General features: G+C 35.9%; 1 protein-coding gene across 1 annotated transcript in view; it reads left to right on the plus strand.

Annotated features, from left to right (window-relative positions):
* Nucleotides 1-26370, plus strand: part of UST (uronyl 2-sulfotransferase) — a gene marked incomplete at its 5' end in the record, with an annotated part of 130291 nt that overhangs the window by 42812 nt on the left and 61109 nt on the right. The window contains 3 exon segments of the mRNA XM_083374639.1: nucleotides 6537-6580; nucleotides 13507-13662; nucleotides 21976-22055. Coding sequence (XP_083230765.1) covers nucleotides 6537-6580; nucleotides 13507-13662; nucleotides 21976-22055 — 280 coding nt within the window.

Consider the following 26370-nt stretch of genomic DNA (forward strand, 5'->3'; position numbering starts at 1 on the left):
GTAGTTGAAATTCATTTTTTTCTTATTAGTTTAGTTTAGTTTAGTTTAGTTTTATTTAATTTATATACCGCCCTTCTCCTTGGTAGGGACTCAGGGCGGTTCACAGGGCATATATAAAAAGACAATACAAAAATTAAAAAAGATTAAACCCATGCCCAGTTAAAAACAGTAATACAAATCTAAAACAACGATTAAAACCCATAATCCCCCGTCAGGCCAGACCAGCTATTTCAAATAGATGGGTCTTCAGGCCACGACGGAAAGTTCGGAGGTCTGATGCCATCCGGAGCTCCACCGGCAGTTGGTTCCATAATGCCGGAGCGCCCACAGAGAAGGCCCTCCCCCTGGGGGCCACCAGTCGGCATTCCCTGACTGGCGGCACCCTGAGGAGGCCCTCTCTGTGGGAACGCACAGGGCGGAGGGGAGTTGATGCCGGCAGCAGGTGGTCCCTGAGGTATCCCGGACCCATGCCATGTAAGGACTTAAAGATCGTAACCAAAACCTTGAACCTCACCCGAAAGACAACTGGTAACCAATGCAGCTCGCGGAGCAAAGGTGTAACATGGGAGTACCGGGAAACTCCCAAGACAACTCTCGCGGCCGCATTCTGTACCAGTTGGAGCCTCCGAGTGGTCTTCAAGGGAAGCCCCATGTAGAGAGCATTACAGTAGTCAAGGCGAGAGGTCACGAGCGCATGAGTGACCGTACACAGGGCATCCCGGTTCAGATAGGGCCGCAACTGGCGCACCAGGCGAACCTGGGCAAAAGCCCCCCTAGTCACGGCCACTATATGATCTTCCAGGGTAAGCCGTGAATCTAGGAGGACTCCCAAGTTGCGAGCCCTATCCACGGGGGGTAAGAGCTCACCCCCCATAGAAAGAGATGGAACATTTTGAATGTCCCGGGATGCCGGGATGTACAGCCACTCAGTCTTGTCAGGGTTGAGTTGAAGTCTGTTCCTCCCCATCCAGACCCGAACCGCCTCCAGGCAACGGGACATCACAGCGAGGGCATCACTGGGGTGGTTTGGGGTCGAAAAGAAAAGTTGGGTATCATCGGCATACTGATGATACCCAACTCCAAAACCACGAATGATCTCACCCAGCGGTTTCATGTAGATGTTGAACAGGAGAGGCGAGAGAACCGACCCCTGAGGAACTCCACAAACGAGAGACCTAGGGGCCGATCTCTGCCCCCCTGCCAACACCGACTGCGAGCGTCCCAGGAGATAGGAGGAGAACCACTGAAGAACTGTGCCTCCCACTCCCAATCCCCTGAGACGCCGCAGCAAGATACCATGGTCGATGGTATCGAAAGCCGCCGAGAGGTCTAATAGGACTAGGACAGAGGAATATCCCCTATCCCGAGCCCTCCAGAGATCATTCACCAGAGCGACCAATGCCGTCTCCGTGCTGTACCCGGGCCTGAAACCCGATTGGTAGGGGTCCAGATAATCCGCTTCATCCAGGACCAGAGGGAGCTGATGCGCCACCACACTCTCGACAACCTTCGCAAGAAAGCGAAGGTTGGAGACTGGACAAAAGTTGTTCAAAACAGCTGGGTCCAAGGCAGGCTTCTTGAGGAGAGGTCTCACCACCGCCTCCTTCAAGACGGTGGGGAAATAACCCTCACTCAGTACCTGATAAGGACAAAATGAAAACAGAATGTTAGAAATGTCTGTACATTAAAAAAAAATAAAAAACTGAAATATCACATTGGCATAAACATTCAGACCCTTCACTCAGTACTTTGTTGAAGCACCTTTGGCAGCAATTAGAGCCCCAAGTCTTCTTGGGTGTGATGTGACAAAATTTGCACAGCAGCATTAGGGGATTTTCTTACTGTGTGCTAAACTATACATGTCTTCCCCAGCTAACTAGTTCTGACAAGACCAGGAGGGAAATATTGGACAGACAAACAACTCTGTGTTGTTATACTCTTACTTTGGAATTGTGTATCATACAGCTTTCTCCTCAGCTATATGACAAACCATACAGAATGTTAATATAATTGGAGATACATTTTTTATTTCTACTCTCTAGGCCAGGGGTGTCACATGACATGACGCGACATATCGTGACTTTTTTCCCCTTGCCGGAACTGGGGTGGGCGTGGATTCTGTGTGATGCATCCGGCCCACAGGCTGGCAGTTTGACACCCCTGCTCTAGGCCTACCTATCAACATTTTCTCAGGTTGCTATTTTACTATGCTGAGTATTGCAGGTGTTTGTTTAAAAAGTAACTTTGCAGCTGTAATCACTTTACAGCTGTAAAAGCTTTCAAGCTTTTAAATATAGAGTTAGCAAAGTGTTTAATGTGTTAGCAAAGTGCTACTATACTGTAGCTTAATTTCAATGATAGAAGGCCAAGGAAATTTGAAATGCATTGCTTTGAACTGTATTTTCCTTTGTTGTGTATCCTCTTACCTTATGAATATATTATTTCATGTACTTACACAAAATAAACTCACAACTCACCAGTTTTTTTTAAAAAGTGAACAATATATCTGCATATTAATGTAACATGAATTAATACATCCTCTGTCAGCTCCTATTCTTTTAAAGAAGAACTGATTAGCTTTTAGTCCCTGTTTTCTGGAAGGAGATACTAAGAACTATTCTTAGAACCCATGGCTAAAAAACATCATGAATTTCTATTATTGGGAAATATAAATAATTATGCAGAGATTAAATCACATATGATTTTTCCATCAAGTGAATTGCATCTCATAAAGAATGCCTTTGTATATAAAGTGTATGAAAAGATATGCACATTTCAGCTTTGGATTATTGATTGTTGATGTATGCTGAGTACAGTTCAGATCTAATTAATCTGTATTGCACTTTATTATTTTTTTAATTCAAGGGATTTATTCTGCAGTCTTTATTTGAATAGATGGAACTCTGTTCAAAAAGCCAAGTATACCCAGATTATATTATGTTTAAAGTCTGAATATAGTAATAGTTATATTAGTACATGATTTACATATCCAATAATGTATTTCTTTAAACTGAAGAAAGATATTTTTATGATAACATGAAATAAAGAATACTTGTTATGAAATTAAAAAATGCTAGGAACATTCTTTTTAAATCAGTAGCTTTCTGTTGAGTGTCTTAATTACAGAGAGGATTCTTCAGACAGACTTCTCATTGTTAAGAAAAACTGGTGTGTACTAACAGCTGGATATTAGGGTAAATTAGGCATTTGCTAGTGATGGAAAGAGAACTGATTAACATAAATTTAGCCTGGCTATTAAGAGTTCTTGTATTCATTAATCTGCACATTTGGAGCCATAAATAAAACTATACTTTTCAAAATGTATTTAGAATATTATATAACATTTATATATATAATTAAAAATGCAAAACTAAAATAGTACTCATATTGCATTCTTCAGTTTTTAATGTCTTCATAATCTGTAAGAAATCATTCTCTTGTGATAAAGCTGTTGCTAGAGATCTATGAATTGTTTAAATTTAGCCCCAGAAATTGATATGGCCATATATTCAGAATGAATGCTTGATCTACTTGATAACATTCTACATTTGCTCTTTATTATGGATAAAATAGGGAAGACATCGTGGATAACAAAGACTCTCAAGAATAAGAAAAGGTCTACAAGACTGTTCTTTGACTAAATTATATTATCCATTGTTCTTTGATGACCATCAACCATGGGGTTAAGATATAATTCCAGAGATCCTAGGTAGTTTTCAGTGATGTCTAAATGTTGCATCAGATTTAGATTATGTAGTAGAAAATTTCAATATACTAACAGAAGAGAATATATGTCTCATGGGGTTGAACTGTGGAGTCTTTGGTGCTGTCTGAGCTTGGTTATTTGCTTACATATATTTCATTACCCTTCATTACCAACTAGGTAACATTATAAATGATAGTGAATGTGGTGTTTGCTCTCTGTTTATATCTAGTAGATAGCCCAGCCTGTGTTGGTGGGTGTGTGGTTGTCTCCTTGGAAGTTCTGTGATTAGACTATTGTTTTCTACTTGATTGTTTGTCTGATGTTAACCCCTGCTTATCTAGGTGTTGATTACTGGAGATGAAGCGTTCTGGTCTTTTTTGTTTCCTTCTTTTTTATTGTTCAACTGGAGTAAATGTGGTTTATCTCTATGTGTTTATTGATGGCTGATTTGTCTGATTGCCAAGCTTCCAGGAATTCTCTAGCATTTTTGGATTTGGCTTGGTTTAGGAAGCTCAATTTTCCAGTGAAAAAAGTGATCCAGACTCTCCATGTGTTTTCATCTATCTTCTGATTGCTAGTTGGTGCTCATGGACCCAGTCTGCTAATCTTACACTATATGTTATAGATGAGTCCTGTTTTTTGCTTCTTTGGCTGTTGGCTATTTTGTTTTACTTGTTTTGAAGAGTTTTAGTTTGGTTTGTGTGCTATGGTGATGCCATGTGTTTGTTATAGTCTGTTAGTTGTCCCTGAGATGTTTTGATGTATAATAATGTTATCATTTTCATAGCTTGTGTTCCTTGTGCTATAGTGGATTGAATGGTCAGATACTTTTGATCAAGTTCCATGGGTGTCCATTTTGTTGGAATTTGTTGTATAGATGTCTGTTCTAACAAGGACTCCACAATTTCATTATAGCATGCACAATCCAAAATGGAATACATCACAATTAAGAAATCCTTATCACTAGAAGCATTTTGAATACATTTATTGCAGTATATTATTTCATTTATAATCACATTAATAATTACCGTACTTTTTCTTTGAAACCTCAAGTGGTGTACATGGAAGGCTTTCTCACTTTATTTCCTCAACAGCCTTCTAATCATTCTAAGTTTTCTATTTAAAATGGTTCTAATTATCAGGATTTCTTAATTGTGATATATTCCACTATGATTGCCTTTTAAGGCTGTTGTGCTAGACCAGGGGTCTTCAAACTTGGCTCTTTTATGACTTGTGGACTTCAACTCCCAGAATTCCTCAGCCAGCATGCCTGGCTGAGGAATTCTGGGAGTTGAAGTCCACAAGTCATAAAAGGGTCAAGTTTGAAGATCCCTGTGTTAGACAGTAAATGTGTGTGTGTGTGTGTGTGTGTGTGTGTGTGTGTGTGATTGGTGAAATGTCACTCAAGAGCTCTGTGATTGAGAATGTTGATTGAGTTATGTTGATAAAAAATGGCCCTATTTAAAATATTGTGGTGATTCCAGCCTGCTTTGATTTTTATATTTGTAAAAATAGAATTTATAATAGCTTGAATACTAAATCATAACCGGCTTCTAAATTATGCAACAGTTTCTATTATTTACCAACCTTGATGTATATATAACTTTATGTTATATCCTTATTAAACAAGCTCTTTAAGTTCAATACAGTTAGCCTAGATGCAGCTTTGGAATATTGGGATCCAAGGGTTTGGATTTTTCCTCTCCCTGGACTGAGAAAAGTTATTCACTTGCCTAAATAATTGAAATTCTGAAAATATTAGTCACAATAGAACTCACTGTGAAATATGGAACAGAATAAAGTGCTGCTACTTTCAAATCATTACTCTGAAAAAGGTAATGGTCTATGAAAAAATGGAAATGTAAAAACCACGTAGAGTGAATTAAATAGCAATGACTTAATCAACTGAAATGTTTTGGAAAAATGACATTGCAGTATAGAGCACAATCTTAACTATCAAAATCTTTTCTACCCTAATGCTTGAAATAAAATATTCGCTGGAAATAAGTAAAAACAAAGCAGAAGGCAGGAGAGCTATTCTGAATTTTTCCTAGACTATTTTATTTAGCACAAAACTGATTGTTCTGACCACACCAAAAATGTTCCAACGCTGTGTGAATCACACTGGAGGAGTTCTGAAATGCTGGAGGTCACAATGCTTCAGATGAAATTGGTATGGCCCATCCTGATCTCAAAACAAGACACTTTGAGCTCTGAACATTTGAAAGTTGAAATATGCCCGCTCTCTCCTAGGAACTTGCATGAAGAAGAGAACATTTTCCAACCACCAGTTGACTTCTAGTCAAACTAAAGATTTGATTACAACTTACCAATCTTAGGCCTACGAAAACAATTCAAAAGAGTATGCCATAAAAGCATTAGAGTGGAGGAAAGAATCTTTTCAAGTGTTAAAGTCGCGATGCTTTTCCCCATCTGTTGGCATTTTTGTGTGTACAGAGGTCCCAGTGCAAATAGTTTTCCTAGGAATGATCTTGATGATTGTCCATGCCTGCACAGAAAACCATGGAAAGCCTCTGAAACAGCAGAGATGCTTTCTAAAGAATGTGGTTACTTTAATGCTTGAAAGAGGGTTAGACTTCCTTCTAATGGTTTCATAACAAATACTTTTTTTAAAAAAGGCATTAGACATTGTATTCATACAAAAACTTATTAAGTATAGAAATTAGTTATATTTAATATAGCACAAGTATGATAGGTGGTGTAGACATTTGATAGCTATAAATAAATACGTAAATATTTGCCGTCTTCTTATTTTTTATTTTTTACATTAAGGCTTTTAATGCTCTGTTTCTTTTTTCTTTCTTTCTAGGAAATTCCACTTACTTAGATGATCATGGGCCACCACCTCGTAAGGTGAGATGCTTTGTACATTATGTTACATTCAACCAGATTCTGTTCTGCTGTTCCATTTTTCTGCCACTGTCGTTTATAAATGATAAATCATGGTGAGTAATGGCATTATTTCTTTCCCATCAGAAAGCATAGCACAAACAATTGTTCTAGTATGGTACTTGGGTGTAAAATTGGAGTTGGGAGTTTTCACACTAACAAAGATATCTAGAAACTTACAACAATTTTGAAAATTGCCTTTGAAATTGCCATAAATTGCCATAATTATAAATTTATAGAATTTATCAAGGACAGGAGGGAAAATAGAGATTTCCCATAAGAGAAGGATTTAAGCTTAATTACTTTCCCCACTTTTGATATCTCCTTTCAAAATAAATAACTGAACTAGATGACATTTATGATTACTTTATTAGATATTGTATTCATATAAAACCTTAAGTATAGTAATTAATACTTGGATACATGGGTAAAGTGTTTGCATTCCTCTTGACTTTTAATAGTTTTTGATTTGAACTCTTCTTTCTTGTTGGTTGGCTCTCCTGATTGATGCTGATAGCAGTTTTAGTCCATCTGAATCATATTATCTTGATTTTAGTTATATTATTTAATTTCTATCATTTTATTTGGCTTTATGATACTGGAGATTTTATTAAGACAGAATGCAATATAAAAATATATACATAAGATTACTTTCATAAAAGGTCAGTAGTCATCAACAAATTTAAAAATAGTTTGCAATTAAATCAGTTGTGCTTTATGCGAACATTAATATTATCTATAAGCATTACTATTTCTGTGTTAGTTTTGAAGGGTTGATGATGAGAACACCAAGAAATATTTTGAATAACTGTTATTGGTCAGCCCTTAAGGTACTTGTTAATTCGAAAAGAGGTCATTTATTCTTCTTAATAACTGCTGTGAAATCATTGCAATAAAAACAGGACAGATTTGGCTGTTCATTTTTAACTGGCACAATTATTCATTTGCTCAGAGTTTGTGCCAATAGAGGAAGTATCATAAATCAAAAAATAATAATTAGAATAATAATAATAATAATAATAATAATAATAATAATAATAATAATAATAATAATAAAACAACAAATTACTATAACATATTTCCACTATTAATCTCACTTTATACTCTTTTTCTCAGTTTGTAACAATGTAAAAATCAAGTGATTATCTCAACTCTAGATCAGCAGACAGAAAATAAAAGACAATTCCTAAAATAAAATAGAAGGAAATGTATATTTATATGTACATGTATATATGTACATGTGTGCATATGTGTATGTATTTATGTAAATTCTTATCAAGGTAAACATAATAAAGGAAAATGGATCTTAGTTTTCTTGACACCAATAAAGAAGTGGTTAAGGATTTTGGAGGCTGGTAGAAACCAAGAAATATGTGCTGAAACCTGGTTGTTCAAAACAACCAGTTTGACCATTACCCTGTGAATTTTGTCATTTTTAAAATGTTGGAGACCCATATACAAAATATCATGATAGGAAGCTTTTAATAAATGAAGAATAAATTAACAGATCAATTAAAAACATTTTGCATCTAGAAGTTGAGATAAACTCTGCAGAAGTTTTAATATTCTTGCTTGATCGGAAAAGATCCATTTTCTTTAATCGTGTTTACCTTGCTCATTTTTTCTATTTAATTATATATATATATATAATTATATATATATAGTTCTACGCGGGGAAAACCCGAATAACCAAAGATCCATATATATATATATATATATATATATATATATATATATATATATATATATATATATATATATATATATATATATATATATATATATATTTGTTTTCTGAGGTTTTCGCGGGTGCCTGTATGTGGATCCTTGGTTTTACGGGTTTTTCCCCGCGTAGAATTAAAGGTGTAGGCGCAACGTTTCGACGGAATCCCATCCGTCATCATCAGGCTTCTGCTTCCTTCTTCTGGGAGAAGCATGTGGCTCTTGCTCTTTGTTCCTCTTTTTTAAACTGCCAGAGGGGGTGTGTTCTGTGGAGGTGTGCTCTGATTGGGTAGGGGACCAAGTGTGTTCTGATTGGGTGGGAGTGTGTTTTGAATGGTGGGTGTGTTCTGATTGGGTGGGGGTGTGTTCTGAGTGGATGGGCTGGTCTCAGCTGCCAGCTCCAGAACTGAGCTGGTGAGTTGTGCTGCTTTTGTTCGGCTTCGTGTTTGTGGTGGTGCCATGTTTTTATAGTGGGTGTCAGTTTGCTTATTGTGTGGTTTGGAGGGGTTTAAAGTGGCTGATGTTGCAGCTGTAGTTAGGTTTCTGTTTTGTGGTTGTGTGTCTTTATCGTTGTGGGTTCGGATTTGCTTTTTGAATGGTTGTGTGGTGGTGATGTCATGTGATGTTATCATGAGTTTGGGTCTGGTATCATTCTTGGTGGTTGGGCTTCGTCTGTCAAACCAAGGATCCATATATATATATATATATATATATATATATATATATATATATATATATATATATATATATATATATATATATATATATATATATATATATATATATATATATATATATATATATATATGGAATAGGAGCCATACAGAGGTTGTACTGCCTAGAGTCAGTGTCCAGACCTTACTTTTTCTGGTACTTACTTAATGGCTTACTTATTTATATCCCATCTTTATATATTTATAAATAACTCATTAGCCTTTGGGATATAGAAGTATGGTAAATGCAAATTGGATATCTTTGGTTGAGGTCAGCATTACATGCAATATTGATGTTGTTTTGTTTTAAATAAGAAATAATAGAATCTTCTTTGTTTTATATGATCAAAATAGGTATTCTGCATACCAAAATAGGAATGCTGGGTGATTTACAGTTATTAGACTGAATATCCAGGAATTCAAGGACTCTAGAGGAAGAAAAGCTATTTTTCTTTTTTCAGTCATTTAGCCTATGCAAAAAGTTTAAATCCAGTCCAAATTCCAATTCAGTACATGTATTAAAAAATCCAGGAGAGAAGAATAAAAAATTGTTCCAGTTTAAAGTAAAACAAAATATAGATTTTGTTACTAACTGAACTTAGCAGATTTGGCTGCCTACATTTATGAGAATATTACTTTTAGAGTCATTCCCTATGAAACTCTGGCCAGAGATGGCATTTATTTGCTACCATCCTTTCATCCTTTCAAGCACTTTCATCCAGTTACTTTTTCTGGAGGAATACAAGTCGAAAGTGTTATGAATATGTATACTTCCTTATACTTACGGTATTTGAATATTTGAGGATACTAATTTTCAACAGTATTTCCCTATTCTTATAAAGTTGCCAGCAGTATCTAATCTTTGAGCAACATTCAATTTAGCCTACATAGTGTGCTGTGCCTGGACATCTCTGCTGTTCCCATAAGCAGACTATGAGAATTTACTTGCATAATTGTTTCCTGTTATTGAATGAAGCTTTTAATACAGCAAAAACAAACCTAATATTGGCTCCTTTTGATCTATTTTTGAAGTTCTGTTTACTCAGCTTCCTTTTTCAAACTATTTCATTTAGTTGGTTAGCTCAGGTGATGGTCAGTTGAGGTTTTAAATTCAAAGTAATTTAAATTAATTCACTTTTGAAACTTAAAAGTGAGTTGGATTCTCCTTGCCTAGTAACTCAGATGGTCCTCTTCTTAATTACTGTTCATTTGCCCACACTCTTGAATAAAAGTAATCATTTATTTCCTGCAAATATAATAGGTTTAAAACTTTGTTATATAAGTTTTTATTTACTGGAATCTGAGACAGCATATATATAAAGAATTTGGATTGTTAGCAATCCAAAAATATTTACACAAATATGAGCTGTCACTACTGTGACCACTGCCTGTGGATGGCCTTGGGTTAGGCTGAAACAGGAAATAAGATTTGTCCCATGTTCGGGGCCTAGCAAGGTAATCTAAATAGTTAACAAACATTTAACACACACACACATGCATGCATACATACATACATACATACATACATACATATATATATATATATATATATATATATATATATATATATATAAAGGGAACAGAAAATAAGACATCCTACTATTAAATACAGTACATTGTGTTGTTTGTTCCTTTATTTTTTGAGCAATATATATATATATATATATATATATATATATATATATATATAGAGAGAGAGAGAGAGAGAGAGAGAGAGAGAGAGACAGAGACAGAGAGAGACAGAGAGAGACAGAGACAGAGACAGAGACAGACAGACAGACATATAAATATACATACAAATATACATATTTGTGTATTTGTATTATAAAACGGGAACCTGCCATACCCTCATAGTTCATTTGATTGAGGTGAATTAGCCAGGAATATAAAAGTAGATAAGCTTGGGAGAAATGTGCATCCTTGAGCACAAGGGAGATTCATCTGATGAAGCATTTTTATTGCAATGTTAAAGTCTTTGGGGAAAGCTTAAGGAGGTCAGTAAACATCTGTACAAGTTTAGAAGTGGGGGAAGAAGCCAAGACTGGATGGTTGTCAAGGCAGTGTGCTCAGTGCGGTGTAATTTTGGCTCTTAATGAACCTGCTTGACCTCAAGTGGCTGACTGAGAGAATTGAGAGTCAGACATTTTACAGGATGGAGAGACATAACTCTGGGACCATTTGCCCTAATCTCATCTGTGGTTTGCTTCAATATTTGAAACGATCACTTCACATTCAAATCAGGAAAACGTAATACTTAATTTAGAATCTCAAGAGAACAACCAAATGACTGAGTTGGAAAGGACCTTCTAGTCCAACCCTCTGCTCAAGCAAAAACCTTATACCATTTCAGACAAACGTTGTCCAATCTCTTCTTAGAAACCTCCAGTGTTGGAGCACCCACAACATCTGGAGGCAAGTCTTTCCACTGATTAATTGTTCAAACTGTCAGGAAATTTCTTCTTTGTTCTAAGTTGGATCTTACCTTGATTAGTTTCTATCCATTGTTTCTTGTCCTGCCTTCAGGTGCTTTGGAGAATAGGTTAATCCCCTCTTCTCTGTGCTTATTTCAGTATTTTGTATTTTTTCTTCAGTATTTTGTCTTTTCCACATACTTTGTTGGGCTACTGACCAAGGGATATAAAAAAAAAGTTTGTTGGTGTAAGATAAAGTGATAAGAAAGTGTGTTCAAATAAACATTCTTCTGCGGCCTTGCAGGTTGTACAAAAGATATTGTTCAAGAGTGATGCATCTGGACAGCTGAGTGATGCTCTACCTGTCCTGTAGGGGTCCTCACTTTCTCTAAGGAGCAGAATTGCACTTTTCAGGGTGTTCCTGATCACCACTGATAGTAGAAGCCAGGTGGCTTCATTGGCACAGAATGCCTTTTATCAAGGCATTGCTAATTTACTTACTCTTATCTTACCTGGACAGAGACAGCCTTACATTTACTCACTCTCTGGTATCATCTCAGCTAGATTATTGTAATGTGCTATGAGTGGGACCCTTTTGGAAATGATTTGGAAACTTTTAGTTAGTTCAAAAAATAGAAGCTAGTTTGGTTAATGGAACTAGCTATTACGAATATATTATGCCAGTTCTTATACTGACTGCCATCCATCACTTTATGATTGTTCTAAAAAACAGTTGTAAAATTGAGTCCAGTCACATGGCCCCTCAACTTTTGACTATTAACAATATACGATTTTATTGTGATCATAAAACAAGAATTACCTGTACATATCTTGGTTATTGGAGGGTATTGAGATAAATTATAGTGGGTGGATATATCTGTCAGAGCATTTTAAAATATGCAATTATACATGAATAAATAATATCCATGAATAAATAATATTTTCTATTGCTACTGTCAAAGATGAAAATCTGATATAGCCATGTGACATTTAGTCTCTGGTGGCAGACAAAATTGAGCTGAAATAATTCAGAATTTTAAAAAAGTAAATTTAATAGTAAAGGAAAACTATGATTTTCAAAAGGCCAGTTTTCTTTGGGGAAAAAAACTATATTTACCTATTTGTATGCTTGGTAGAAACTGAATTAATGTGATTTTAAAGGGAAATGCAAAATATAGAAAATCTGCTTTAGTGAATAAGCTGACTTCAGACAATAGAAAGATGGACTTCAAACAATAGAAAACATGTTGTATCTGACTAGTTTTATTAGGTTTAACATATTTATGTATATATGTGGTTAACGTTTAGTCCTTAAGAGTTAAAAATTTGTATGAATCCATTACAACTTTTGTGCTTGAAGATATGTAAACATATATGAAACCTTATTCAACAAGTCATTATTTAATACAACCATCCAAATAAGAAGTGCCTGTGTTTACTGTTTGACGTTCTTGGATTAATATTAGTTCACCAATTCATCATAGTCAAGACATAATAAAATAATTTCCTAGAAAGGTATATAATCCTGAATGATACGTGACATTTTAAGACATTGGGTTTACAAGAAATAAAACATAAATATATATTTTCTATTTTAAATTTCAAAGAGAGACTATGCAGATAATAGTCCTCCATGAATTGAATAATGCAATCAGACTAAGTAAGGGAAATTGAACTTTATCTTTAACGCACTGAAGGAGAAAAGTATTTAAGAGTATGACAGGAACTTAATGTTAAATCATTGAGACATAAATAATCTGTGAACTAGAGCCTTCCTTCAGAATAATTTTGCTAGTATTGGGATGCCGCATAATACTTATATAAATATTTATATCAAAGATTTCCCATCTTTGATATAAAAATCCAAGAGTGTTATTATTATAGAATGAGAAAAAAAAAGAAATATTTTCTGCTTTTTTAATATTTCAAGCTTTTGGATTTCTTTTGCATCTGAAGTACTCATTTTCAAAATTTCAGTCTCAGGTCAAAACAAAATCATTTTTCGCAATTAAATACTTAACATCTTTTTATCTTTTCTGCCTAGGTCCTTCCATTCCCAAGCCAGGTGGTATACAACAGAGTTGGAAAATGTGGGAGCCGGACTGTGGTTTTGCTGTTAAGAATTCTGTCCGAGAAACATGGGTTCAATTTAGTTACATCGGATATTCATAATAAAACCAGGCTTACCAAGAATGAACAGGCAAGTTATCTGCTTAGTTTTTCCCATTTTACATTCAGAAGGTCAGAAAGTCAGAATAGAGTTGGAAGGGACCTTGGAGGTCTTCTAGTCCAACCCCCTGCTCAGACAGGAAACCCTATACCATTTCAGACAAATGGCTGTCCAGTCTCTTCTTAAAAACCTCCAGTGATGCAGCACCCACAACTTCTGACGGCAAGCTGTTCCACTGGTTGATGGTTTCTCACTGTTAGGTAGTTTCTTCTTAATTCTACGTTGCTTCTCACCTTGATTAGTTTGCATCCATTGTTTCTTGTCTTTCTTTCCGGTGCTTTGGAAAATTCATAGCAAGTCCATTGCAACGATGAGATTTTAAAACGCATTACACACTAATGTCTGCTAGAGAAAGAGAGAGAGAGAAAAAAAAGGGAGAGAGAGTGTATCTCACTCAAATATTCATCCTGGTTAATACTATAAATTTGAACTGAGCCGGGAGTTTGGAGGAAGTGAGGGGGTGGAATATTGCTTCACTGGCAACTGAAATTACGTTCTGCCTTTAGACATTTTGATGGAAATTGGTTTCATGAATGGAATGATATGTATGAATGGAATCCAGTAGTGCTTTAGAGACTTTGGGTTAGCTTCATAGGTTCAGCTTTTCATGTAAAACCAAACCAATTAGTTTTCAGAGAGTGGATTCTCCAAAGCACATTTTGAGAGTAGGAAATGGAACTGCTGGTGGAAGAAAAATCATTTCTGTTAAGTCAGAGGAAATTGCTTTCATTGATGGAATATACAATTGGATGCTAGGCTAAATGTCCATTATTCAGGAAATGTTTTGAATAAGCTTTCTTTAGCTGCACATTAATAATATACAGTATCTATGGCGAACCAGTCCAGCCTTTGCATTTACTGCCATTTCATTTGCTAGGGTTTAATTATGTGTCAGTGTGTTTTCAGAAATTTGCTCAGCTCATTCTCTGAAGACATTTTTAACTGAATTAAAAAAATAGCACCAAAACACTGGACTGTCATAATTGCTTTGCCAAACAGGTGTGAGAAAAAGGCAAACATTCCTAGAAGTGGATGGTTATTTTTCTGGGAAAAATGTTCGCTCTTGTCCTCAAATCAATTTTGGGGGTTAAAACCAAGATGGTTAAATACTGAGTGCAACTCTAAAATCAACCATGGAAATTTTAAGTTCAGCACATTTGTGCTTGTTTTTTTTAAGATCAAAGTTAAAAGCAAACGTCACATTATAAAGATCAGTGAACTCTTGTAACAAATAGCTACTTAAAAATGATTTATGATACGGCCTTGAAGTTTAAAACCTGTAAGATCAAACAAATTATATCAAAGAAACTTTTAAAAAGTCCCTCTGTGAGGGAGATGGGTGGTTCAAAAATGTGAAAAATAAAAAATAAATTAAAAAAAATTAATTGGGCCTTTGGGAAGATTAAGGGTATGGATGACAGAAAATGTTTGGAAAGAATGATGCAGGGAATAGAATTTGGAAAAGAAGTTCAAATCAGGAAGCTGACGTATTTCACATTAAAAAGAGGTTGTTTCTGTGTGAATATGAATACATACACAGGTGTGTCTGTGTTTGATGTATAACTTCAAGATCTCTCTTGATCTACTACTCTGGTGCAGTATGGAGTGGCAGATAAATGTTTTTCAACTTCCCAAACTAGGGTAGAGAAGAGTGACTAGCCCAGAATCACTCAGACATCTTTTTGCCTAAGGGAGGATTAGAACCTGGGTTTTTCCACCCTGACCAAAGATCTTAAACACGATACCACATTAGTTCTCTTTTGTATGTACTGCATGTGTGTGTGCATGGAGAAGACTTATACAGTGTTACTGGATAATTAGTTACAAATCTTTTGTTTCCCTCAGAAGAAGGTTGCATGTTTTTCTAGCAAACTACATACAGTACTCAGCAGTTTATAAGCAGAAGGCTGTGTTGAGTATCAATATTTTATATGATTCAGAGCTATACATAATAAAACTATTTTCAGGCTTTTTTGGTATTTGCCTGTGATGCTGATACAGTAATGGCTGGGATCTGTTGGAATCTGGGATGAAAGGCAGTATTCTTATTGGTGAATCTGGAATTCACTACACATAGAGTTAAGAATAAGCAGAGAAACCTAAAGAGGCAAGTAGGCTGAGGTCCTAAGCATATAACAGATGATTGGGGAATTGACTTATTTGGATAATAACTCAAAAGCACTCCAGAGAACCCACAATATTGCTGTTCCAGCAGCAGTACATGGCGTAAAAAAGACAAATTGAGTTTAATGCAGTTTTAAAGTCTCAGATTTTTAACAGGATTCCATTTAAAAAATGTAAAAATCAATTAATTAAATTTAAGTTATCGACTCATGCACATACACATACAAACAGACTTTTTTTCTTCTTCTGTTCAATCATGAACAATTCTTGGAAACCGCCTGGACAAGTCCTTGCAGTATTCTCGGCAAGGTTTTTCAGAAGCGATTTGCCATGGCCTCTTTCCTAAGACTCAGAGAGAATGACTGGCCCAAAGTCACCAAATTGGTTTTGTGTCTAAACAAAACTAGGATTCACAATCTTCTGGTTTCTAACCTGATGCATTAACACTGAGCTATTAGGTCACTCCTAAGTACCTCCAAAATAACATATTAATTTTTTTTAAAAAAAGGAACTGCTTTAAAAAAGAAATGAATTCTTCTCCCTCACAGCCTTCACTGAAGCTTTTGCAGTTGTTCTCATGATCTCACATTCCTAACACATACAGAATGCATAACAAAGGATGAAGTTAATCTTGATTGACTGATTGGAGGAAACAACCAGGACTAGGTATAGAAATCAAGCAGATTGTGTGTCCTAAATGCTCTCCTTACTTTGATAGGCAATGGGGATTCAGTAGATATGATCCTGGAAGAAAACAGATTGACTTTGGTGTAGCTCCCAGTTAGAACTTTTGTGAAATCTAGAACATGGGATATTTCTTTCTGTAGTGTCAAACTCGCTGCATCATGTGATGTGTCACGAGGTATCGCAACTTTTTTTTTGCATTGCCAGAGCTGGGGAGTTTGCATTGCCATGGATGGGCAGTTTGACACCCCTGCTTAGAGTGAGGCCAGGAAAATAACTTTTTTTTAGCTGCAATGTTTCTCTGGAGATTGATTTGGGATTACAAGCAGGTGACATTGGTTCCCTATCTCAGGAACATTTGACTTAAGAAAAAAAAATTCTAGAAGAATATCTTACAATGATATTTAGTGGAATTTATTTTAAATCAGTCAGGATGAAAGGGGTCATAAAGAAGGATTGCAATGGTTATATCATCCAGACTTAACATTTTAAGTTTAAAATAAATAAAACGTATCCATTTTCTCACATCAGGTTGCAATTATTTTCAGAGAGATACTTTTTAATGGCATGTTATTCCTTAAAATAACACAATACCATATATAATATTATTGCAAGCATTGACAAAATAATATAAGAGGAAAGAACTTTAACTGAAATTAAAGAAATCTTAAATTAAAGCTCTTTCTAGTTTACCTTCTCCTTGAAATATAACAAAATTTTATTCCCAAGTAACAAAATTATTTTATTTGAATAACATTTAAATAAATAACATTTAAATAAATAGCCTTTGCCATTGTCCTACGAATCATTTGTTAATGCCACCAGGTGGATTATTGCTGAAAATGCAGTGTATTGCTTTACTGAACTTCTAATATATTTACCTAAGAAAAATGTATTTATAAAGACATATTTTTAAAAAACAGAAACAATAGTTGTCCATAATCATGAATTGTTCACAATCCTGAAATACTTACTAGGAAGAACTCCTTAGTAGTTCACAGTATGGTATGGTGTACTGGTATATTATCTTTTCTCTGTGACTTCATGTTTTATACAGTATTGTAAAAGTAAAGAAGTTGTCAGTGTAACAATTTTATTGCATTGAATGCTTTGATAAATTTATTTTTTTAAAGAATTAAAGCTGATTTCCCTTCAAGTTTCATATCAATATTAATCCATAGCCCCATAACCTACATTCATACAAACGTACATACAGTATATGCCCATCCTTTTTTGATTAGAGTAAGCTAAATAAATTATAGTGTATCACATAAAAGAGAGAAAAGAAATATAGCTTATCTAATTTACATGGACATTTTCTACACTTCTTCATATCTCTCTAATTTGAAACCATCAAATTATCATAGTCCTCTTTTCTTTCTTCTCGCAGCAATAATTTTTAAAGGCATTTTCCCCTCATCTGTGATTTCTTTCATTTCATAATTTCACATACTTCCCCTTAGCATAACTTGACACAGTTTTGTGGTACCTGTAACATAATTATTTTCATTCTGTTTCAAGTTTCATTTTTTTCATACAGAATGTGTATTATTTTGTGTTCCTGCAATCACTCAGCTTCTCATTTTTAGAATAGAATAGAATAGAATAGAATAGAATAGAATAGAATAGAATAGAATAGAATACCTTTACTGTCATTGTGTAACTCACAATGAAATTAAGTGCTGCTCACAGTGCACACTACACACAAGTAAAAGCCACAAATAAGAACATACATTATATACACACATCCTTCACATTCTATTCACCATTGCGCTGCCCTTAATATTGCACTTCAATGTTGCACTATACTGTGGTATTTAATATGGTTACAGCTCTGAGATAAAAACTATTTTTCAGCCTATTTGTCTTTGTTTTTATTATCCTGTACCATCTGCCAGATGGTGATAGTTCAAAAAAAAAGAATGTCCGGGATGAGATGAGTCTTTAAGAATATTTTGAGCTTCCCTAAGACAACGGGAACTGTATTTTTGCCCCATATCTTTATTCTATGCTTTTCCCATTTGAAAGATCTACTCTTGGCACTACCAAAAAATGATCTGGCCCACATTCTGAATCTCTTAGACTAATTGTTTCAATCTTCTATCCTACACAATCAAATCAGTCACTCTCTTCAGCTTATATTCATTCTTTTGCCATGCATATGAATGTATGCATACCCTTAGGTTTAACCATGTATTCAAAATATACAATTCTGTAAGCAGATATTTTCTTTAAAAAAAAAACACCAGTCTCATTCATTTTTGGCTTCTGAACAAACCACAATGATTATTTTTGTGCTGTCTTGTTTCATTCCCACCCTTCCATTCATGTCCCTAATTATTTTTCCCCTTCACTCTGTTCACTACACAATAGTTTCATCTCTTGTTCTTCTACTATCACCATTCATTAGAGCATAACATCCAACTATTATTAACTTAATGATGCCGATTCATAGTTTCTGACATGCATTATACCCCTTTCATTTATAATCAAATTTATATCTTCATTTCCTTAGAGGTATTCATCAGATCAAGATCAGATCATCATCCTTTATTTCTATTACTGCACATTCTTTCCCTTTCAATTTCTCAGCACACATCATTTAACATTTTTATGACCAGTCATGATGGCCTCAGAATAGATGTTTTACGGCTGTTCATTGTGAAACTTTGCATTGGGGGGCAGTCACATGATTGCGTTTCAACACTTGACAAGCTGTTCACATTAATGACCAGTTGTCTAGTATCCTGCGAACATGAGATCACCGTTTGCAATTTTCTATGCCAGCTTCCCTAGAAAGTCAGTGGGAAATCCAGCAGGAAAGGTTGCAAGTGGAAGGGATTTGGTTGACTCAGCCTTCCATCCTTCTGAGGTAGGTAAAATGAGGACCCAGATTGTTGGGGGCAATAAGCTGACTTTGTAATAATGCCGCTGGGGGGGGGCGAAAGCCCTAATAAGCAGGCATATACATAGAATGAAGGCTATTGCTAAGCACATTGGTTTGTGCTTAAATTGTAAGCCGCCCTGAGTCTTCGGAGAAGGGCGGGATATAAATGGGATAAAAAAAATGGGTTTTTAGGTCCATTTGCCAAGCATGCTGAGGGATCCATTCAAGGAGGGATGGAGGAATGCATTTAAAATCTGGCAAAAATGCTACTGAACGTTATCTTTCTGCTGATCATTTGAAAGGCCCTTCTTCAAATTGCACTATTTGGTGAAGAAGGCTTCAAGACAATGGCAAGAATGGTTGCTTGCTCACAGGCTGGAACAAGGCAGCCACAATAGTCAGCAGCTGCAGAACAATTGAAAGCTAAGTGGAAGGTTTTTGTGGGGCAGGAAGATGGCCCAGGTCTCCTGCTGTGGTGGGGGGCTGTACCCTCTCCTTACTCCGCCATTCCCAAGAAGCCCAATCCCGCTCCCTGGCGCTCTGCTGAACAACCCACATTAATATTTAATGATTGTAAGTGGGAGAGCCAGGCTTGTGGTCATTGTGTGAAGTGATCCTGTGGGTGTCTTGGTTAATAACTGTTTCGATCAACAACTATGGTCATACCTGTTGGTTTTTCTTACACTTCCCTTGACTGTTTAGCCCAGAAATTTGAAACAAAAACTTCCAAGATCACAAAAGCTCTAATTTACTGTAGAGAAACTAATGAAGACATTAGGGGGAAAAATTCCAGCGATTGCAAGCTCTCTTTATAATAAAACCAAGGTTCTCATTCTTGCAATGGTTTCCTCTTCTAGCCTCACATGCAATAGGTTAGAAACCATTTTTCTTGATCAGGAGGGAGATTAGTTATTTCCGTCTGTCTTGTTTTGGTAATGAGTTTGTCTGTCAGTGGATTTCTGACTGCCTGAGAAATGGTTGTCACATTTAATCTGATGTTCTTTATCATGTAATCCTGTTTCATTCCATGACACAATCCTCTGTATGCCACGGTTGTCACTGAAGACACTGATAGTTGTTGACCTTCTGATCAACACGGATTTAGTCAGTTGAGGCTTTCACAAAATGCTTTTTATTAATATAGAGAAGGGGTAGACTGGTTTTGCCCATGCCACATGCAGCAGCATTTCTGATAACAATAAGAATGGTACTGGCCAGTCTTGGTGTGTTTTAACCATTGTGCCACAAGAATAAACAAAGCACGGTTCTGTCCCAAGCGTGCAAATCTCACAAACCTTAACATATACTGAGACATGCTCAGGATGCATGTATTGAGTTTTATCACCTAACAAACTATTGTCGTACAATTTTTGCACAGTTTTGCAATCCGAGGTAGGTAAAATGAGGACCCAGATTGTTGGGGCAATTAAGCTGACTTTGTAATAATGCCGCTTGGGGTGTGTGTGAAAGCCCTAATAAGCAGGCATATACATAGAATGAAGGCTACTGCTAAGCTTGTAAGCCGCCCTGAGTCTTCGGAGAAGGGCAGGATATAAATGGAATTAAAATAAAAAATAAAAATAAAAAATAAATAACGGGGATATAATCATGTACAGTTTTTTTTAATTACCACTTGGAGGTTTTATACAATATAACTATATAGATTATAAAATAAACTGACTAAAGCCTAAATCACTGGCAAGAAAGCCTAGAATTCTTTTGCAAATATCTAATTGTAACACTTTTGGATTGATGTAATACAGCATGTTCCAGAAATGTTGAGGCTTTGCAAAATTAAGCAGAACACAGTTGCAGAAATTACTTACATTCAAGCTTTTTTTAAAAAAAAATGACAGGAAAGGATCTTAAAATCGAATTATCTTTTGAAAACAATCTCTATGGAAACTAAACACAAATATTCTTGAAGGAATTGAAATAATGGAGAACATTGGAGTTTATTAATTGCTAATTGCTGTGTTTATTTAGAGCATAAAGCACTGATGAAAATTTAAAAAAATGGAATAGTCATTGTTTAAGGAGAAATTAGCTTGATTTTATGAAATTTAATGTACTGTCTTTGTAAGTAAATTAAATGTATGCACATATTGTGTTTGTATGCTTTATGAACATACTGGGATATCAGGTAGCTGACTGATTTGTTTCTGCTGCTTATGCATTAGTGCTTCATGCTCAGTAAAATTGTCAATAAGAAAAGAGGAAATTAATTTTTAAAATTATAATTTTTTTTAAAAAGGTGAACATTTTTATATGAAAAAACAACCATGTTTTCCCCATTACTTTTAGTGCATAGTTTGCTGCAATCTAATGCAGCAGCCCCCAATCTTTTAGGCACCAGGGACCGGTTCCATGGAGAACGGTTTTTCCGTAGACTGGAAGGGGGCGTGGTTTTGCATGCTGCCTGCAATCCTCGGATGGGGCTTCGCTTATTTGCATGGCCCAGGTGCCAGTCCATGGACTGGGTATTGGGGACCCCTGATCTAAAGAGTCACTGCCCAATGAAATAAGTAGCTTTTCAGGGCTTCTCTTTGGAACTGTTTATCTTAATTTTTGTATCTTTTTGTTTTTAGATGGAATTGATTAAAAATATAAGCACTGCAGAGCAGCCCTATTTATTCACTAGACATGTTCATTTCCTTAATTTCTCAAGGTAAGGAAAATCCTCATTTAATTTTAATAGCACATTGCGATGAACAGCCAATCGTTTTACAGAATCCTTTTAATTTAATATTTAGCTACAGAAAAACATTTATCTTTTAATGTTAGGAAATTGATAATTGTTTGGCATTCCCGTCTGCCTGCTTCTTTGTTTTGATCACCCTGTGATTTATTTGGGGAATATACAGTATGTGTACAGACACAAATCCCATAATAGTGTGAGATTCTACCATAAGGAAGTTGCAATTTCTGTCATAAACCAGAAAAGCAGTGATGCAGAATTCCCTCAAGCCATCCATGCTAATCAAGGGTGAGGATTTTTTGACAAGAAGGAAGAAAGAAGGATTTTATATTACTGAACAAAGGATTTAGAAAAAAATATACATCTTTATTTTTATTCGTTTGTGTGCACTATATGCTTCTTTCAGAGGTCACTTGAGTTTCCAAACTTTCCAACTGGAAACTCAGTCTCATATTATGCAAAAAGGAATCTTCTGCCAAAATTCCATTTGATTTTTAAAAATGTTCCTCTGCACGTATACTTTGCTATTGAAAAACATTAGCTGTTAAAATTTATCCTTGTAATTTGAAAAATCTTGAGATAGATATTTCAAGTAATAATCAAATGTGCTTTGTGATCTAAGATATTACAAAATTAAATACAGGTAGTCCTCGACTTACAACCACAATTGAGCCCAAAATGTTGGTCGTAAGTGATTGCAGTCATAGGTCAAGTCACCACATTACTAGACTTGATTTTACAAGCATTTTTATGAAGATCATTAAATGAATCACATGTACAAAGATCATTAAGTGAATTACAAAGTTGTAAATGGTTTTTGCAAAAAAGTTGCAAAACGTAATAAAGTGACTGTAGGATGCTGCAACCAATTGTAAACGTGAGCTGGTTGCCAAATGCTCAGAATGCAATCATATGGCCACAGCAGTGATGTGGCAGTAGTAACTTTAAAGGTAAATTGTAGGTAACTATTTTTGAGCCTGTTGTAACTTTGAACAGTCGTTAAGTGACCAGTCATAAATTGAGGATTACCTGTAAGTCAGAAAAACACAATTAGATGGAGGAATAATTTAAATTGCACAATATTGGTTGAGAGAGAACAGAATAAGAGGTGTGCAGGCTGTTTCAATGCACATGTAAATCTGTATAAAGTCCTGTTTCATTTGCAGAATGGTGCCTTTTTCAAAATTTCACACGAGGAATAGTTAAAAATGAAGTGTTGCACATAGCTTTATGCTACAGTTGTGCCAACTGATATCAGAAACAAAATACAGTTTATACAGGTAGCCCTTGACTTACAATCATTCATTCAGCAACTTTCCAAGTTATAACGGCACTAACAAATGTGGCTATGCCTTCCGAGTTCTGGCCATCCCAGCACCGCTACAGACACATGATCATGACCTGGGTACTTGTCAACCTGTTTGTGCTTAACAATTCGTTGCCAATTGTCCCATAATCACTAGATCATGATTTGCAACCTTTCCTGGGGAAGCCGGGATAAATCTTTCCACCCGTGCACACGTCCCCAGCCTCTGGACCTGCGCTCTACCATTCACTGCCTCACTCTGATGTACCCTTCCTCAGTAGCATTGCACCTTCATTGCCACTCCCTAACCTACACTGTGCCTCTTGTCCCCCCTTCTTGATCTGCACCTCCCCAACCCATGCTGCGACTCTTGTGCACTCTCACGTACTTTCCTAGATCCATGTGGCATCTCTCGCATATCTCCTTGTATTTTCATGGTCCTCCTTTGCACCCTTGTGCATCTGCACCATGCCTCTCACACACCCTTCCGGATATTCCCTGGCATCAGTGGGGGAGCTGGCAGGAAGTCGTGAATCCCAGGCTCTGTGAGCCTGGGATTCACAACTTCCTGCCAGCTCCCCCACTGACTTTGGCTGTAGGAAGTTGGCTTGAAGTTGCCTTGCCTAATGACTGTGGGATTCAGTTAATGATGGCAACTGGACTGCAGGTATTGCTGTCACTAAGCAGCGTTATTCCTCTTTATGTCCTCATCTCACAGCAGCAGAAATTCTCATCCCAACTGCTCTAATAGCAGATTCCATTGCTGTAGTAGCAGCTCTTCCTCCTGTGCCTCAAAACCTCTACAAACAGTCCCTCTTCTCTCTGCAATTATAAGCAGGAATGGCCATCTTTCAGTATTAGGGCTAGGCAAGAGAGGGCATGCTTTGCCTCCATGTGGCAATATGCTCTGCTGCTATTTTGGCATCTCTACCATTCCATGCACTGGATGAAGTGGATTGCAGTTCATACAACATTTAACCTTCTGTAATAACTTTTGTCAGTCTGAAAGGTCCTGGCAAACTTGTGATAATTGGTAACTGCATATACCTAGACTAGCAGATGCGCTCTTTTAGGGCCCCCCCTCGTTGTTGTTGTTTTTTACTGTTGCAGAAAATAGTTCCAGGCAAGTAAGCAGAATATAAAACAGGGCTAAATTTAAGAGGCTTGAATTGGCATCCTCTCTTTGAGTGTGAAGCTAAGTTGGGGCACTATTGGAAATTTAAATGGCAACAAGAGCTCATTCATTAATACTGCTTGAATCAGTTTGGTGATGGAACTCTCCATAATTATATGTCGACTTTCTATCTTGTAACCATCCTTTTCATGTATATTGGTAAGACTATAGAAGACTTCTGCAAATGTCCAAGAAAGTAAATATCATAGTCAAGACAATTGATACACCTGGTTCTGCAGTACCTGTTCTGACTTGAGCTATGTGCCACATATGGGCATTATTAATGATGCAGATGTGTCCAATCTATGACCCATAGGCCATATGCAACTCTGGACAGTTAGTAATGTGATTGTGAGTGATTTTGTCTCCAGGCCTTTGATCATCTTAGTTGCTCTTCTCTGAATTTTTTCCAAACTCTCAGCATCTTTTTTGTGACATGGTGACCAAAATTGGTTGCAATAGTACTCTATTACATATTTTATGTGCGGCCTAGTCAAGCTTTGTGAATGAAGTGGATAAGGCTGATTACTTCTTGATAATTTAGTCCAACAATAAGCATAGAGTTTGGGATTTTCTTGATGTAATTAAAATCAATTCCTATTTACTAAATATTCCTATTTTGTGAAACATTAATAAAATAATAGAATTTAGAATGATAATCACTTGAAGTGTGTGTTTGGTATGCCACTATAAACAAAATCCACCCCCTACTTTAATTCCATTGAGTTGATACTGGTGACACATTGTCAGAATTACATGTTTAGCTTTGCATCAGTTTTAAAGTTAATGCTGTAATGGAAGCCTAACTTCATTTCTATTTAAAAAATAAATACAAATAAAAATGAATACTAAATCTACCACTTACATCTGCTAACATCATTAATTTGTGCTATGCCGATAAATTCAAACTTTTAAAGGATCTACAAGCTCCAGTAATAAAAAGTCAAGATGTACAATGAAAAAAAAATGGGACTAAAATTAAATATAAAGAAGACCAAAGTAATGACAACAGGTAGAAAAACAAAGTTTAGAAACTGGTAATAAAGATAGAGAAGTAGTGGATAGCTTCTGCCTTTTAGGATCAGCCATCAGCAGTAATGAAAACAGCAGTCAAGTAATATATTGCAGATTTGCATCTGGAAAAGCAGTCATGAAGGTCTTGGGGGGAAATGTCATTATGTATCTGTACCTTCAAAGATAAGAATTGGGTAAGCCATAGTATTTCCTATGACACTCCTATGAAAATTAAATTTTGAGGAAATAGGAAAAGAACAATACTGACATTTTTGAATTTTGGTGTTAGAGAACACTCCTGACATTACGGTGGAATCCAAGAAAACAAGCCAAGGAATCATTCAACAAATTAACCTAGAATTCTCACTCAAGGTACAAAACAAAATGACCATGCTCAAATTATCCGACTTCAGCACATTCCAGCTGTATGGAAATACTAGGAAAGGTGGAAGGAAAAGGCAGTGTGATGCGACTCTGTTATAGTGGCCATTGGAAGACCTGAAAGACCTCTTTAGGTATGGACTGTCATGGAGAAAATCTATGTGGTCACTAAGAGTTGATCACAACTTATGGCACATAATCAGAACTCATCTAACTCACTTCCTAATAATAATGCTATTAATATTCTTTTTCAAAGCAAAGCTTACATTGTGTTTATTATTTATAAAGAAACACTGAGCTCATTTCTTCTATCATGGCAACCAGATTTTTTTACCATCTGAACCAGTGACAGGATAGCATCGTTCCTCCTCACAGGAATTGTATGGTGAAATCTACTTAACAAATATAGT

The sequence above is a fragment of the Vipera ursinii genome (genome assembly GCF_947247035.1).
Source record: "Vipera ursinii genome assembly, chromosome: 1".
NCBI lineage: Eukaryota > Metazoa > Chordata > Lepidosauria > Squamata > Viperidae > Vipera > Vipera ursinii.